This window comes from Pleurodeles waltl, chromosome 9 (genome assembly GCF_031143425.1).
Source record: "Pleurodeles waltl isolate 20211129_DDA chromosome 9, aPleWal1.hap1.20221129, whole genome shotgun sequence".
Classification (NCBI taxonomy): domain Eukaryota; kingdom Metazoa; phylum Chordata; class Amphibia; order Caudata; family Salamandridae; genus Pleurodeles; species Pleurodeles waltl.
The window spans coordinates 381,115,959-381,133,371 of NC_090448.1; the positions used below are offsets into that span (position 1 = coordinate 381,115,959).

Here is a 17,413-nt window from a genome sequence, read left to right on the forward strand (position 1 = left end):
TCCAGCCTTGCCGCCAAAAGTGGGGGCAGTGGCCGGAGGGGTGGGCATCTCCACTAGCTGGGATGCCCTGTGGCGCCGTAGCAAAGGGGGTGAGCCTTTGAGGCTCACCACCAGGTGTTACAGTTCCTACAGGGGAGGTGAGAAGCACCTCCACCCAGTACAGGCTTTGTTCCTGGCCACAGAGTGACACAGGCACTCTCCCCATGTGGCCAGCAACATGTCTGGTGTGTTACAGGCTGGCAAAAACTAGTCAGCCCACCCTGGAAGTCGGGTATGTTTTCAGGGGGCATCTCTGGGTGTATTTTACAATAAAGTGCCCACTGGCATCAGTGTGCATTTATTGTGCTGAGAAGTTTGATACCATTCCCAGTTTTCAGTGTAGCCATTATGGTGCTGTGGAGTTCGTGTTTGACAGACTCCCATACCATATACTCTTATGGCTACCCTGCACTTACAATGTCTAAGGTTTTGCTTAGACACTGCAGGGGCATAGTGCTCTTGCACATATGCCCTCACCTGTGGTATAGTGCACCCTGCCTTAGGGCTGTAAGGCCTGCTAGAGGGGTGACTTACCTATGCCACAGGCAGTGTGAGGTTGGCATGGCACTCTGAGGAGAGTGCCATGTCGACTTAGTCATTTTCTCCCCACCAGCACACACAAGCTGGCAAGCAGTGTGTATGTGCGGAGTGAGGGGTCCCTAGGGTGGCATAAGACATGCTGCAGCCCTTAGAGACCTTCCCTGGCATCAGGGCCCTTGGTACCAGTTACAAGGGACTTACCTGAGTGCCAGGGTTGTGCCAATTGTGGAGACAAAGGTACAGTTTAGGGAAAGAACACTGGTGTTGGGGCCTGGTTAGCAGGGTCCCAGCACACTTTCAAATCATAACTTGGCATCAGCAAAGGCAAAAAGTCAGGGGGTAACCATGCCAAGGAGGCATTTCCTTACAGCTCCTATGTTCCCTTCAACTAACTCCGCTGCTTCCATGCCCAATCTCACAAAATGTAAGTACTTTTCCTTTTCTGACCGCTCTGCTGTCGAAGGGTAAGTCTGTGGTGAATTCAGCTTGTATAACCATTCATTCAATTGTTGCGCATTTAACCCTTGCAACGAGATCTTTCCAGCCTGTATCGTTGGTGTTTGTGACACATTCACACCTGGGATCTGCGGAGTCTGTAATCCCAACCCTGAGTGTCTCATGGCATCTGGAGGAACCCCTATCAGACTGAAGTCTAACAGACCTCGATCGTTCTACCATCTGTTCCACTGGGCTCATCACTTGAGTTCCCTACAAACCCTGCTCTTGTCATGTCCTGGGTCATTACCCCCTGATCACACACGCTAGGCTTATCCTGTGCGTACAGTGGTACTGGTGGACCAACCATAATAGGTAAGGGCATGGCGGCCGGTGTTGGCTTGTTCCCCACAACCTGTGGAATATTGTAAACACTGAAGGTGAGCATCAACAAACTCGGGTGGAAATGTGTTAACATCTCTTAAGATGTTATTTAAATCAGCCAAATGAAGGTTGAGTTACAGGGGAGACATATACATCCATGTTTCAGTTGTTGGTTTGTCCGTTTTTTTTTTTTTTTTTTTTTTTTTTGAGCCACTCTGCTAATGGAGACTTTGACTCTCACCCAGATCTTTACAAATGAACTCATGATGGTTCTTAACAGCGTGGCTGGTATGCCCCAGTTATGGAACTTCTGCCACAGACTTGCTCTGTCAACTCTATCAAAGGCGGTGGTTTAATCAATGAAGGTGGCATGTGGAGTTGGTGCATGTTCATTTGCTGCTTTAATCAAGGAGGAAAGAATCACCAAATTGTCTTTCATGCTGCTGCCTTGTCTGAAGCCTGACTGCGTAATAGGTATTAGTTTGTTGCCCATGCTTCTAACTCTTCAAAACTTTCACAAAGCATTTCTCATCTACGTCAGGCAATGCTATTGGTAAATAATTGCCTGGCTGGTTTGTTGGAACATTTTTATGCTTTTGGGATCATTTGGATCACCTCCAGCTGTCCGTGCCTCAATTGTCATGATGCATTGCTTCAACAGACTGGTCACTCATCTTGCACAATTTTGAATATACTGGCTAGCAGTCAGTTGTGGCTCCAGGCCATGTAAAGGGGGTAATTCTTGTTCAGGTTTTCGTATGGTTATTTTATTGACCTCTATTCTGTTTGAGTGCCCGGAGAACAAACCATTGGTCCAGGGTCGCGATCTCATCATTCGAGCTTTCTGCATTTGTAACATATGTTTGACACAGTTGACCCAGTTGCTGCTGAGATGCGTGGCTGCCCAACCAGGATTTATGAGAATTTCTAGATTTTGAGGTCTCCTTTGAGTGTTTCCCACTGTTTTTCTTCCACCGCTATTTTTGATCTGTACACTCCTTTCTTGCATTTTGTATGCCATTAGTGAATGCCAAGAAGTTGCTGTTGGTCCAGCTCCTTCTCAAGAGATTACTCAGTTCCCACTTGAGAGTTCTTAGTTCCATTGATGCATGAAGAGAAGGCTGTTATTTAAGCAGAGATGACATTTGAGGGGGTTGCAAGAATTGATTTAGAAGCTTTGTCGTTCGGTTCCACCATTGCAGTGGAGATGAATCTCAGTCAGGCTATTCTGCCTTAAGAAGCTTCCTAATCCCTCTGTTATTTCAGCGGATATGCCAGTGGTGCATTTTATTCTACGAAGACTACTCACATCTTCCTGAGTGCCAGTTTTTTCTATGAGGGTCCACCTGGACACGTTCATAGAAAAAGTGCAGATGAACATTGCATGGTCACTAGTCAGGCCGGGGATCACTTGAAAACCAAATGTAATCAATTAATGATGAGCTATTTTGTGTCATAAATTTACACACTAGTGGTTTGTCTACGGCACTGCCTCCATTTAGCATTCTATGTCCTAGTTGGCTGAGGAGTGTGGCAAACTTTTCCCCTGCATAATCCTTCTTGATTTTCCCAAGAGATCTCTGGGATGAGCCATGCAGTATCTTCCTCTTTCTTTCCAAATCATGGGCTTCACTGATTCATGAAAGAACATGTTAGTCTTCTGCAAACAGCCTCATGGCCTCCAAGTGTTGTTGTCGAAGGGCTTTGATGGTTTTTAGGACTTCTGCCTCGGTTGTTATTTTCTTTGGTTGGTTTATGGAGATACCCCCTATGATGATTAGTGACTTGTTCCTGGGAGACATGTCAGCAGCTGATGTTAGTTTTTATAAATATATGATCTCTGAGGCCCCTTGACAGTTCTGATGTGTTTATCACCAAGGATTTCTGAATCAGAATTGACACTCTGCCAATGGGGTGGCCTCCTTTTGGACATGGTTCAGTTGGTGAAAAGAATGAGTGGTCTGGCCATTCAGTTGCCACGTTGCTTGGCAGCAGATTATTTCATTCTTACTGATTTCCTTAGTAATCTTGTTGGTAGGCAAGGTGCTTAGGCCGCAGATATTCCAAGAGCAAAATTGCATGGTCACTAAATGTTTTTAAGATTTTTTTTTTTTTTTTTTTTTTTTTTTTTTGTAGTAGTAGTAGTAATAGTCCTACTTCTGTGTTTCCCAAATGCTATTCAGTTTGATTTGCCTGCCATCCTGCATTCCCTAGCATCATTGGAAAGATTCTTAATGAACTGTATTGGCTCAGTACCAGGCCTAATATTTTCTGGGTGTTTTGGGCAACCGGAGTACTGATGTCCTCCTAGAAAGCCTGGGATGTGTCCTGGCAAAAATCCATGGGTATTTTGGAGGGGGACGGTTTGCTAATTGCGATACACCATTGAGTTAACACATTTGCATGCTCCTCCATCCGTAGTGTGACCAATCACAACAACAGATCCTTGTGTTACATGATCTGCGATTGTGTTTAACAAGGTAACTGTAACAAGGCTTTAACTCAGCAGGATACCAATTCACCCTTAACACCTACATGCTTTATTGTGGTTTCCCTATAAATAAGTTGCACTATTTAGTTTGTTGAAACTTTAAATATGTGAGCACCTGAGCTGCAAACACAAAAACTAAACTACCACTATCTTGTCTCGTATCACATGAATGCTACAGCACTAATACACACTTGAGTTTCAGTGAGTAATAAGGACATTTTGCATAGCTCTCATCTATGTGGCATAAGAAGACTGGTGAGTGAGCTGAAGTAATTATTTTAGCATTTGCAAGTGCATCTGTGGTGGGAAGAATGCACTGTTGAACAGATAATATCACTGTATCAGGAAGCAGTTGCTACACGTATAATGAATATACTTCTGTTTGTCCTGTCTGAGAACTGAATTGTTGGGTAAATTTCCATTACCCAATGAGGTTATAACTACCTAGTTTTTTATCAGACATTTTATGGAGCGCCATAAGGGAAGTCCAAGGAACTCCATGAGCAAGTCTAACGGTGAACTCCGAGTAGACCAGTCACAGCTGCCCTGCACCCCCACAAAGGGAACAACAGTGTGCTAAAGGTTGGTAAGCACTTCACATATTTTCACAGAAATGTTTCCTTCAGTAGAAGAAGCATTAAATGAAAGACTAAAGACACAATTTCAATCAATAGAGATGCTGGCTAATGAACACAGCTGCTGCTTTAATATCACTTAAGAGATGATTGCCACACACAGAATGATTTGTCTGAGCAGATTGCCTTTTGATTTAATTTAAGCAAAGAAGGATGCTGTCTGCAAGGTAAGCAACACAGTATTGTACTTTTATCCCTGAAAATATACGGAAGATACAAGATCTTATATCTGATATCTCAAGGGTTTCACAGAAGGAGCATGAGATGGGCAAATCAGGGTTTTAGGAAAGGATCAGAAACCAGCTAAGCAGTTGGGGAAAGTGAGTTCTGGGCCTTCTTGGATTGGTAAAAGTTATATTTTATTTCAAGGAACTGTAGATGTCCCAAAGGTTACAAGCAGTGATTAGGGGATACGGAGGTAGGACTTGGAAAGATATAAGAATATAGCCCTGTAGCCTGCTGCAGAGATCTATACAGGTTGTTAAAGGAATTGAACGAGAGTTATAGGTCTGAGCCGCAGGTGAGGGCCTATAACGAGGGAGAGGGCCTTTAACAAATGGTATAGCTCGAGGCAGAGGTGCTATAAGGCTAATAGAACCTTCCACCAAGTAAGAGTAGAATGTTATAAATTATAAAGGGAGAAACTTAAAGACAAACATTAGGAGACTGGAGCAGAAGGCTTAAACCAGCCATTTAAAGCTCAGAGCTACTCCATTGTCTTCAATGGAGTTATCAACATTCCATTGTTTTAATTCCAGAAGGGGGCTAGGCATCTGAGTGATGCTGAATGGTAAGTAGATTGGCACACAGTGGCAAAAGCAGAAACATGTGGGTATCTAGGCTGGAAATGCAAAAATGAAAATTCCATCCTGCTTCTGTCGTGTGAACGCTCTGCTACAGCACTATTACACACTTGAGCTTCAACAACTAATGGCTGTTTTGCAGAGCTCCGCTATAGGTGGCAGGGGAAGTTTAAGGAGTGAGGGATGCCCTCATTCTGGCATTTGCAAGCATCTCTAGAGAATGTAGATGCAGTGAGAAGAACTCATTTAACAAATATTACGAACGTGTCAGGAAGGGGTTGTTACATATGAGTACATTTGTTTTATCGTGCCTGAGAACTGAACTATTGAGTAAATTACCATTGCTGGACAGAGTATCTACCTGTGTTTAGACTTTTAAAAAAAATAAGTAGCAATTTTCTGTAGCTCCCATGTCATTCAGCAGAATAGAACCCCATTCTCAAAGAACAGTCCTACTAATTAACTTCATTTAGGGTATGGGCATTAACGTGTGAATTATCAGCGCTGGGCAAGTGGCACAACATGCTGTCATTGCAGTACACTCAATGCTTTCCTCCTGTTACCTCTGTATTCCTTTCAGCCTCTGATGGTATTCCAAATCTGTTGCTCTTCTATTGCTGTACTGTTTGCATTAAATCATTGGTGCAGCATTCTGAGCATCTGAGTTGGTGCTGGGGAACAGGCATTCTCGCAGTAATCATTCGAACCTGTACGAGTGCTCAGCAAAACATCACTTTGCCACATAATTCCCACACCACCCAATAGTTTTATTTCTGAATAACATATTTCCTAACCTTAAGCTGGGCTCACTCCGACTTCTCAGTTTAACTTTGATGGGGCCGTCCTGGAAGAGGAAAAATGGCCCGCTTAATGCATTAACATTTTACTCTACCAGGTGTGAATTCCGTTTTTCTTCTTAGGCTGTAAATGTTAATTCCATTTCTTATATACCTTTCCATTAGAGAAAAGCTATCAAAATTTATAGCACAAATCCAGGCACCCAATGCAGAGATGAAGACAAGCCAAATACCATCCAGTTAGGAGAGAAGACCACAATTTGAACTTCAAACTTCATCACACAAAATCCAGACTGCATGACATTATCCAAGGAGATTACAACTTCTCCTGCTTCTCAAGTAGGTAACTAGTACATTAGTAACTAATCCACTTGCCAGCCAATAGTTCATTTCCAACGTTTCTGTTGAGTATTTACCATATAGTGCCAGTTGACTTGGCTGTCAAAATATGACAGACAAGTGCATGTTTAAAGGGTCTCTGATAGGAAATTGGGTCAATATTTTTAAAACGTGTAAGTGTATCTATGGCATGTTCAGCAGGCGTCAAACAATTTTAAAATACACAGCTAAAAATAGAGCTCAAATGTCGAGTAAAAATCTGGTAGCAATGTGGAAAGCAGGGTAAGTCTTCAGTTATTTAAAGGAATTAAAAAATGTACAGCACAGTAAATCTATGATGGGCTGTCAAGTTCAAATTTTCATAGAAATAAAATGATCAAGACTTGTTATACTACCCGTAGGGTTGATCGTTGTCCCAACTTGACAATAACATTTCTAGTTAAATAGAAGCACATTTTGGGGTATTTTCCTTCAAGCAATTAGTATAAGAAATAGTTTCTGGAGCTGTTTGTACAGAAAATCTCAAATACATATTACCCCTGCGCAGAAGAGGGCATAAATGTGTTTGTTTTGCCCAACAGGAAGTGACGTCTTCATTGCACCATGGAAGTCCTAGAACACAGAGAAACTTCACATGTGATTATCCAGCATCTGAAGGCAACTGGAATCAAGATCAAGCGATGGAAAGGAAGCCTCAGTGAGCAGCAGGTAAAGGGCAACTGGTCTTTGGGGGAGAGTGGCTTGGCTGCAAAGCAGGTGCATCAAGACATTGAGCCACTGTGAGAAAACAGGGCTGATTGCAGAGGCCCCATAACTTTTTGCCCCCATTTTCCTCTTTTTGCTGGTGTTTTCCTGACTTTGATGGTGCCCTGGGTACTGCTAACCAGTCCCAGGGCCTGTGCTCTGTGTAAAATGGATATGCAAATTAGGCTAATTATAATTGGCTAAGTTAACCTACCTATAAGTCCCTAGTATATGGTAGGGGATGTAGGTTTAGGGACCACAGCATAGGTGGTGCACACCTAGGTGCACTGCTGAGGTGCCCAGTGTCATTTTAAAAGCAAGCCTGCCTTGCTGGCTGCTTTTAAATTAAAGTTATATGCAAATTCGACTTTGGAATTAAAGGTACTTCCAAAGTCTTAAACTACCTTATTTTTACATATGTCACCCCTAAGGTGTGCCCTATGTGCCCCTAGGGCTGGGTGCCATGTAACTATAAGCAGGGACTTTATAAAAATAGATTTATAAGCCCTGGTGAGGTAAAAACAGCCAAATTCGTTTTTTCCTCATTGAAGTAAATGGCCTTCATAGGCTAGAATGGGCAGACTTTATTTTAAATTTTAAAGTCTCCTTAAATGTTACATACCAAGAATTTGGTATCAAATTAATTGTTGTAATAAATCCCTCAACTTCCAGTTGTTGGATTTAATATAACTTGTTCAGGTAAAAAGTTTAGACTTTACCTAAAAAGTTGCCAATTTCAGCTCTGCATTGTTTTTGCTGCTGTGCTCTGATTGGCCAGCCTGCAGCAACTTCTGCCAGGCTGCCTTGATGAGGTGTGAAGTGGCCTGGCTTCATACAAAGGAATGTGCTTGGGGGAGAGAATCTCCCCTCAGCAGATGGTGAGGCAGGAAGGGGGAGGGCTGCCAAACCGGTCTTCAAAGGCAGAGAAGGACATCTGGAGCACCCAGCAATACCCCCACATCCTGCAACCCCAGACAGCTAGGTGCCCCCTTGATTAGATTAGGAGAGGGCAGGAGAGGGGTGTGTTTATGATTTTTAGCCACACCAGTGGGTGGGCTCAGCCAGATGTAACCTCCAAAAATCAGATTCAGCCATGTTGGATTTTTAGAGACTGTTGCCTTTTGGGATGGATTTTTGCCACACTTCCCAGGAAGTGGTCATCACAGGGGGACGACCCTGTACCTGATTGGAGAACCAGGGCCCCCCTGCTTTTCACCCAGGAGCAAGGATAAAACTGGCAGACCTGCCCCCACACCTCAGATCCCCACCAAATTTCAAGAAGAAGGAACTAAAGGAGAAGGACTGCCCTGCTGGACCCCTGGCCTGCACCTGGAACCTGCACTCAGAAGGACTGCACCAGCTGCACACTTGGGCTTCACCACAAGAAGGGCTTTGCCTGGCTTCAACTGGTTCAAGGAGGGACTCCCTGTTTGCTACAGGTGAAAAATTGCTATCCAGAGTCCCCTGCACCAACTCCTGAAAAAGTGACCAGCTGACCACTGTCCAGTGGCCAAAAAGGAGTTTGCGCCAGGTGCATTCTGGGAGTTGAAGTCCGCACCCCCCAAGGACCATCACAGAACTTCTGGACCCTTGGGGTGAGCTGTGGACCCCAAAAGAACCTTAAAAGAACATCTGGGTGAAGCCCCAGAAGTTTGGAGAAGATTTGACAAATTTTGTAAAAAAGCTCCAGAGAGGGACCGACCCGCCGCGGAAATTCTAGCCGGCTTGCCTCAACCGCGACCCGGCCTGACTTCGTGGTTCGTCCCGGTAAAGAAAAACATCAGAAAAAGAGACTAAGTCCGAAGGTAAAAAGTTGACCGGGACCTCCCAGCCATCGTATCCGAGAAGGGCTCCACGGACGTCGGATCAAGATCCAGGTTTACCCCGGTCGAAGGATTTTCATCTCGAAAAAACGACTAAGTCCGAAGGTAAAAATCACCACCGAGGAAACCCACATCGCGTATCCGGACAAGGGCTCCAGGAGGTCGGATTCAACTGGCAGGTTCGTCCCGGTGAAGAAAAACTTCAAAATAAAGACTAAGTCAGAAGGTAACTTTTTAACCGAGGCCTCCCGCGACTTGTAGCCGAGCAGGGCTCCATCGCGGTCGGCCTGAAACTTTGACTTTGTCCTGGTGCAACCAGATGACCCGATTGGCGCTTTTTGTTTCTAAGCGCTAGAAAAATAATTCTTTAAAAATTCATATCTCCGGTTCCCCTGAACCGATTTTAATCGTTTTTGTGTCATTTTAAAGATAAAAATATAAACTATTTTTATAAATTGGTTTTGGATTTTTAAACTGTTTCCTGTGTTTTATTTAATTACTGTTTTGTGATATTTGAATGCTTTACACACTGTCTCCTAAGTTAAGCCTTGACGCTCGTTGCCAAGCTACCAAGGGTTGAGCTGGGATTAATTTACTGAGACCTAACTGTACCTAGGTGGAGGTTAGTGGCTTGTTGCTAGGTGTAGGTACCTACCTGCCCTTACTAATAACCCATTTTCCAACAGCCACATTTTGGTGTGTAGCAGAGTAAATGGTGATGATGATGATGCTGCCTTTTGCAGGTGGAAAAGGAATTAACGGTATATGTTTCAACAGTACATCTCCACAAAATGCAGATGAAGGGACGGTGGCTCTCCTGTGAAATAAGTTAATGTGAGGAAATCAAGGATGGTATTGAGGCATGTGATCATGCCACACTAAAATGTAGATAGAGAGATAACATCAGTACTCGGGGCAGTTGGATGGCTATCAAACGGGGATATGGGGCTCAACCACATCAAGATTCAAACTAGCAGCTGCATTTTCACTTCAAGGAGAGAAGAGATTGTGAAATAAGAGATTGCTGAGATGTAGGTAAAGTGGAGCCTGTTACACTACAGGACAACAGAAACACATTTCCAATACTTAATTTCCCCAACAGTCAGTAAAGAGGTTACCATTCCTCTTAGAGGTCTGGCATATAGGGCGAGTTGTTGGATATAGATATGAAGCCACTTACTCATGAATGGTGAAGGAGAATATTGTTCTTCTGGATCCATCTTGTGTGGATATTAGGCTACAGCATGCCCGTCAGAAGGGTAAGTGGAGGAGTGGCGCCAGAGCAAGACAAGTACATAATGTAGTGGTAGCATTGGAACATGGAGCTTATCACATTGACAACATGTATTGTTGTGGACAACTTCCATCAATTTAGTAGCGTTTTGCTCAGACAAACCAATTTGATTAATATCAGTCAAATGCTGGGATACTACCGGCCTGTATGCATCCTAACCATCCTGAGATTTTCTGTGGATGAAACACCATCAAAGTAATTATTGTGTATGGCTTGCACTTAGTAAAGTTGGGGCCAAAGGAGGTTGGAGGGGATTGTTGGTGGTTGGCCGGGGTATCTAACTATAATCATCCACACCTTTTGTACCTTTGACCTAGGTTTGCGCTATAGAAATAGCATACGCAGACAAATATTATACCAATATGAACAATTATTAAACCACAGGGTAATCTACAACTTAAGACTGAAATAAAACAGTAGTCAAATGTATTCTGCAGAAATATGTCTGGCTCCAAGAAAATAAAATCCCCAACCATGAGACTGGGTGGCAAACCGAGAGCTATGGGTAGAAATTCAGTTGTAAGGTATACCAAAGTGACTACCTGCCCTCACTGCTAAACGTTAGTTGACTACCCACTTGCTTTTATCGGAGTAAATCAGATTAGGGCTATATGCTTACTTTGTGCACCATACAATGTTGGCTTGATCTGCACAATTTACACTTTGTGGTGATGGGAACTATGCACTCAAAGGCAAGTAGCCTATACGTTAAATATCTTACTGTGTTAATTGAGTTTGTGCGTCATGAGTGTAATGAGTCACGCTAGTAGAGAATGCTAAGGCAAGTGTGACTACTATGTTCCTTTGTAGCTGCTTTGTACCACTCATTTCCTCTGCTGCCATGGAGAGAGCTAATGGAGTTGCTGGGGAGGATACAAGCAAGTCCCAAAATGCAGGCAATGGTTGTGTTGCCTTTTTGCAAATATGTGGTATGTGTCCTTTGTCTCCTTGGGTGTGTTGGCTATTCGGGGGGGGGGGAGGGCATGGGGCAGAGTTGAGGATACTGGGCCCCAACCATTGTGGGTGAAGTAATTTTCCACTGGTGTTCAAGGTGCTGTCCTGCTGGAGCTCTGCAACATTGGACAAATACAACTCTTCCCACACATCTAAGGGTAGCTGTGGTGAACAGTCCCAGGCTTTTGAGGGAGGTATGAACTCAGAACTCAATCAACAGACCTAATACATCAATATCCATCTCAGTGCTCGTTTTTTGTAAGAAAGTTAAATACTGCAGAATTCAATTGAAGTACACAGAATAATGTCCATTGTCAAGGTTGTCCTTTGGGCTCTACACCCTCTCCTTTCCTTCTGTGTCGTGAACCCCCCTGGATCTATGTGGATAGCTCCCCCAATAAAGAGTGGAATGAGCAATGATGGTCCAAAAATAATTGCAGCCCGACACAGGCTAGCGCAAAATTATGCAGCCTGGTAGTTGCAGCCCAACACAAGTCAGTGCTTTCAATTTTTTTCTTAATCTGTTTTATTTTGTATTGTTTACAACTGACCGACACATAGAACAACCCCACTACCACACCCCCCTGACGGGAGCCAGTGCAGTTTTCACTGGGGGGGGGGGTGGGGAAGAGAAGGAATTAATTCCCTGTGTAACTTTAGTTACTCTCTAGCAGTCGATTACTTTCTCTGTATATCGCCACACAGGAAAAGGCTTGGTTTCTCCCCCTGTACTACCTCTTCTCGTGAACACGTTCCTCTCTCAACCAGTTGGCACGCTTCTAGATAGATACTCATCTCAGACAACAGGAAGTGAGTTGTATGATGCCCCATCACTTCTTTGGAGACTGGCAGACACCAGCCCTGGTTACACAGCAGTCCGAAATCTCTGCACAGCATGCCCTACCTTGATTATGTAGAATTTATAACTGAAACAAAGTGGGGTGGTTTGGGTCCTGCTTTTATACATACTTTCTAGACTGGGATGTGTGTCGACTGTATCAAACTTCGGAAGCCATTTAGGGTGGTTCTGTTTCAAGTGGTCTTAACCAAATAACGGTGCTCTGGGGGACAGAATAAGCAGCCCTTGCTAACAAAGTTCTCATGGAATTTCTAAAGGTGGCATTGTTTCCATTCTCCTCTCCAAGTTCTGGATCTCGTCCCTCCAGCCACAAGCATGCAGGCAACACACTCACACTCATCTTCCTTCATGTGCCATGCCAAACTAGAGACATCCAAGATTTATCCCATTGGCTTCATGTAGGAAGTTGGCTCTGTATGTACTATTTCAAAGTAAGAAATAGCATGCACAGAGTTCAAGGGTTCCCCTTAGAGGTAAGATATTGGCAAAAAGAGATAATTCCAATGCTCTATTTTGTGGTAGTGTGGTTGAGCAGTAGGCTTATCAGAGGGTAGTGTTAGGCATTTGTTGTACACACACAGGCAATAAATGAGGAACACACACTCAAAGACTTAATCCAGGCCAATAGGTTTTTATATAGAAAAATATATTTTAGTTTACTTTAAGAACCAAAGGTTCAAGATTTACAAACAATACTTTAAATGAAAGGTATTTCACTCAGGTATCTTAAGAAGTTTGTCATCACAATAGCATGTACAGTTTTGGCAAAAATGGCAGTAAGCTATTTTAAAAATGGACACAGTGCAAAAATCAACAGTTCCTGTGGGAGGTAAGTATTTGTTAGGTTCACAGGTAAGTAAAGCACTTACAGGGTTCAAAGTTGGGTTCAAGGCAACCCCAAAGTTACCACACCAGCAGCTCAGGGCCAGTCAGGTGCAGAGGTCAAAGTGGTGCCCAAAACACCTAGGCTTCAATGGAAATAGGGGTGCCCTGGTTCCAGTCTGCCAGCAGGTAAGTACCCGCGTCTTCGGAGGGCAGACGAGGGGGGTTTTGTAGGGCACTGGGCGGGGGGGTGGGGGGGGTGGGGAGGACACAAGCAGGCACAGAAAGTACACCCTCAGCAGCACAGGGGCGGCCGGGTGCAGAGTGCAAACAGGCGTCCGGTTTGTAATAGGATTCAATGGGGAGACCTGGAGGTCTCTTCAGCGATGCAGGCAATGGGAGGGCTCCTCGGGGTAGCCACCACCAGGGCTAGGAAGAGGGCCGCCTGGGGGTAGCTCCTGCACTGGAGTTCGGATCCTTCAGGTCCTGGGGGCTGCGGGTGCAGTGTTTCTCCCAGGCATCTGGTTCTTTGAAGCAGGCAGTCGCGGTCAGGGGGACCCTCTGGATTCCCTCTGCAGGCGTCGCTGTGGGGCCTCCTCATGGGTTCGCAGTTGCCGGAGAGTCCTCCCTGTAGAGTTAGTTTGCCGCAGGTCGAGCCGGGGGTGTCGGGTGCAGAGTGGAAAGTCTCACGCTTCTGGCGGGAAATGTGTGGTCTTTAAAAGTTGTTTCTTTGTTTCAAAGTTGCAAGTTGGTTGAACAGGGCCGCTGTCCTCTGGAGTTTCTTGGTCCTTTTAGATGCAGGGTAGTCCTTTGAGGCTTCAGAGGTCGCTGGACCCTGGGGGACGCGTCACTGTTGCAGTTTTTCTCGAAGTGGGAGACAGGCCGGTAGGGCTGGGGCCAAAGCAGTTGGTGTCTCCGTCTTCTCTGCAGGGCTTCAGGTCAGCAGTCCTTCGTCTTCAGGTTGCAGGAATCTCTCTTCCTTGGTTCTGGGAGCCCCTAAATACTCAATTTAGGGGTGTGTTTAGGTCTGGGTGGTTAGTAGCCAATGGCTACTAGCCCCGAGGGTGGCTACACCCTCTATGTGCCTCCTCCCAGTGGGGAGGGGGTCACATCCCTAATCCTATTGGGGGAATCCCAGTCTGCAAGATGGAGGATTTCTAAGTCGGAGTCACCTCAGCTCAGGACACCTTAGGGGTGGTCCTGACTGGCCAGTGACTCCTTGTTTTTCTCATTATCTCCTCCGGCCTTGCTGCCAAAAGTGGGGGCAGTGGCCGAAGGGGCGGGATCTCCACTAGCTGGGATGCCCTGTGGCGCTGTAACAAAGGGGGTGAGCCTTTGAGCCTCACCGCCAGGTGTTACAGTTCCTGCAGGGGGAGGTGAGAAGCACCTCCACCCAGTACAGGCTTTGTTACTAGCCACAGAGTGACAAAGGCACTTTCCCTATGTGGCCAGCAGCATGTCTGGTGTGTGGCAGGCTGGTAAAACTAGTCAGCCCACACTGGAAGTCGGGTATATTTTCAGGGGGCATCTCTAAGGTGCCCTTTGGGTGTATTTCACAATAATAGGTACACTGGCATCAGTGTGTTTTTATTGTGCTGAGAAGTTTGATACCAAACTTCACAGTTTTCAGTGTAGCCATCATGGTGCTGTGGAGTTCGTGCATGACAGACTCCCAGACCATATACTCTTATGGCTCCCCTGCACTTACAATGTCTAAGGTTTTGCTTAGACACTGTAGGGGCATAGTGCTCATGCACATATGCCCTCACCTGTGGTATAGTGCACTGTGCCTTAGGGCTGTAAAGGCCTTCTAGAGGGGTGACTTATCGATGGCCTAGGCAGTGTGAGGTTGGCATGGCACTCTGAGGGGAGTGCCATTTCGACTTAGTCATTTTCTCCTCACCAGCACACACAAGCTGGCAAGCAGTGTGTATGTGTGTGTGTGTGCTGAGTGAGGGGTCCCTAGGGTGGCATAAGACATGCTGCAGCCCTTAGAGACCTTCCCTGGACTCAGGGCCCTTGGTACCAGGGGTACCAGTTACAAGGGACTTACCTGGGTGCCAGGGTTGTGCCAATTGTGGAGACAAAGGTACAGTTTAGGGAAAGAACACTGGTGCTGGGGCCTGGTTAGACCAGGCCTCAGCACACTTTCAAATCATAACTTGACATCAGCAAAGGCAAAAAGTCAGGGGGTAACCATGCCAAGGAGGCATTTCCTTACACTTCAGTACTCATATTAAATCACAGTCTTAGTAACATGCATGTATCGTAAGCAAACTGTTCGTGCTCAATGCATGTCAGAACAAAGTTCTTGGTTTTGCTTCATAGTGGACTTTACATGAAGGGAGTCAGCAGACCTCTTTCTTTGACAGTTTTAAAAAAGGACTGATCATTCTAGGGATTCATGAAACATGGCAGGCTGCCACCACCACTTTCTTTTAAAACCAGCACAGAGACAGTAATCCTCTGTCTACTATGAGGGCACATTTGGGCATAGATGCTGGAAGTAGTAGTACGAGTGGGCAGCTCCGCCACCCCGCCCCCAAATTAACCACACTGGATTCAGATGAATGAGCAGTAATGACACTTGTACATTTTGTTTTTATATTGTTACACTTGCTGCACATGCAAAGACAAAGGTCAAACGTCAGGATGTCTTGTGACGTTGCTGCTTGTTCTTTTAAAACGTTTAGCGTTTACTTTCCTTGACTGCAAAGTTAGAGGATGTTTTTTAAGGTCAACAATGCAACGATCTTGCTTGGTACCAAGTGTGTGAAATGAACGGCTGTAGGTTGTCCTTTTTTGCTAACATTACAAAATGTAAATACCTGTAAATGAAATGTACAAACCTATCAGAATATTTGAGCAGTTATGAAAGGATAAATGAGGGACATCTTTTGCAATTCTGAAGTGTGATTGAAACAAAGATTTTAACAGGGTCAAATCAATACACGTGGAGATGCACAAATTAAATATTCGCTGAATCCCTATTTCGAGATGGTATATCAGGGGCGTAACAGAGGTCCCTGCTGTGCAGGAGGGCCCTCCTAAGCCTTCAGGGACACTGAACCCTCCAAGGCTGTCCCATTCAGCCTCAGCTTAGTGAATATCTGTGAGATATGGGGCCCCTCTTCACATTGTGAAGGGGGACCCCATAATTTTGCTTCTGCCACTGCGTTATAATGTATGGACTGTTTTATCGGTAAAACTTGTATGTCTGTGCAAATTTAGTGGTCATTTAATGGGGAAAGGTGTTGCTTGTAAGAACCACTACAGTACCCCACCATTCTTTAGTAATACCCGCAATAGTGGGTTCCAAAATTTGCCACGAGCTACATACTACTTACTTAAAAGCCTCCTGCTGAACACATTTCCCACAGGGAGATCATTATCCAAGTTTTGTAAACTTATCACTCAAGGAGCGATGTATAACATTTAAAACCTAGTGACTGTAGGGTTGTGCATAGCATAAACTGCCTTGCATCTCAGGCACAATCATTTAAGAATAACGTGCCCCTTGCAGGTAACCAGTGAGGGGAGACCACAAAGTGAGAAATATGGTTTCTGGTTCTGAAACTTAAAACCATTCTAGCAGCACTGTTATGACTGAAGCAAATGTCTTATGCATGTGGGTGATGACTAACTATAGTGGACATTCCAAAGGTCTTGCAGAGCGGATTCAAATTCATGAAGATGTAAACTTTATGCAAAAGAAAGAGCAAATGAAGGATTGTTCAAAGTTTAAAAAGTCAAGAGTTAACTACTGATTTAACCTGCTCTCTGAATTGAAGCAGTCGAATTTAACTAAATTTCTTCCTCGGGGTGTCTGAATGGGTTTGGGCCTAAAGACGCAGGTTAAGATGAGATTCCAGAAAGGAGCATGTTTTAAAGAAAAAATGTTTTATTGCCATTAAACCTTTATTAGCAGTTGTCCAGCCAATGTTCAACCTCTGATAAAATGGAGAAGAGTTGTGTTGCTGTGCCCCTGAGATCTTTACAGTTATTTAATACGCTCTGGATATTATCTGTATAGGAAGAGAGATCAAACACCTACTCCTGAATTGGCTAAGCAAGAGGTGCCATGTAGATGTTAAACAAAAGTGCGGACAAAACTAACCCTGTAATGGACCCTGCAACTTGGGGAATGGAGAGTGGATGAATGAGTACTATTTTGATTTGAAAAGGTGTGACAAGTGAAAGCTCTCAGACATTCTTAGAGAATCATATGGTTTGTGTATCAAAGGCTGCTACAAATCTAACAAAATCAGTTCAGCATCGAAGGTTAGCATCCACACCCCAGTATGTTGCAGCGGGGGCTCCTTCGCTGTACCGGAGCTAGTCACCCCCCCCCCCCCCCTCCCACCAGCAGCAGATGCTCGGGCCAGCCAAACACACATGCACACTGGTCTCCCTCCAACCCTGTACTGTGCTGGTGGGTTGGAGATAGCAGGCAT

The 17,413-nt window shown here is 44.8% G+C and overlaps 1 protein-coding gene across 2 annotated transcripts in view; it reads left to right on the forward strand.

Moving 5' to 3' along the window:
* Positions 1-17,413, forward strand: part of LOC138259339 (uncharacterized) — a 640,620-nt gene that overhangs the window by 148,779 nt on the left and 474,428 nt on the right. The window contains exons 2-3 of one of the 2 annotated variants that reach the window (XM_069206979.1): positions 6,290-6,463; positions 7,045-7,171. In XM_069206979.1, the coding sequence (XP_069063080.1) occupies positions 7,067-7,171 (105 nt within the window). In that variant the 5' untranslated portion in view covers positions 6,290-6,463; positions 7,045-7,066. The remainder of the gene's footprint in view (positions 1-6,289; positions 6,464-7,044; positions 7,172-17,413) is intronic. The other variant, XM_069206981.1, reaches the window with a different exon arrangement.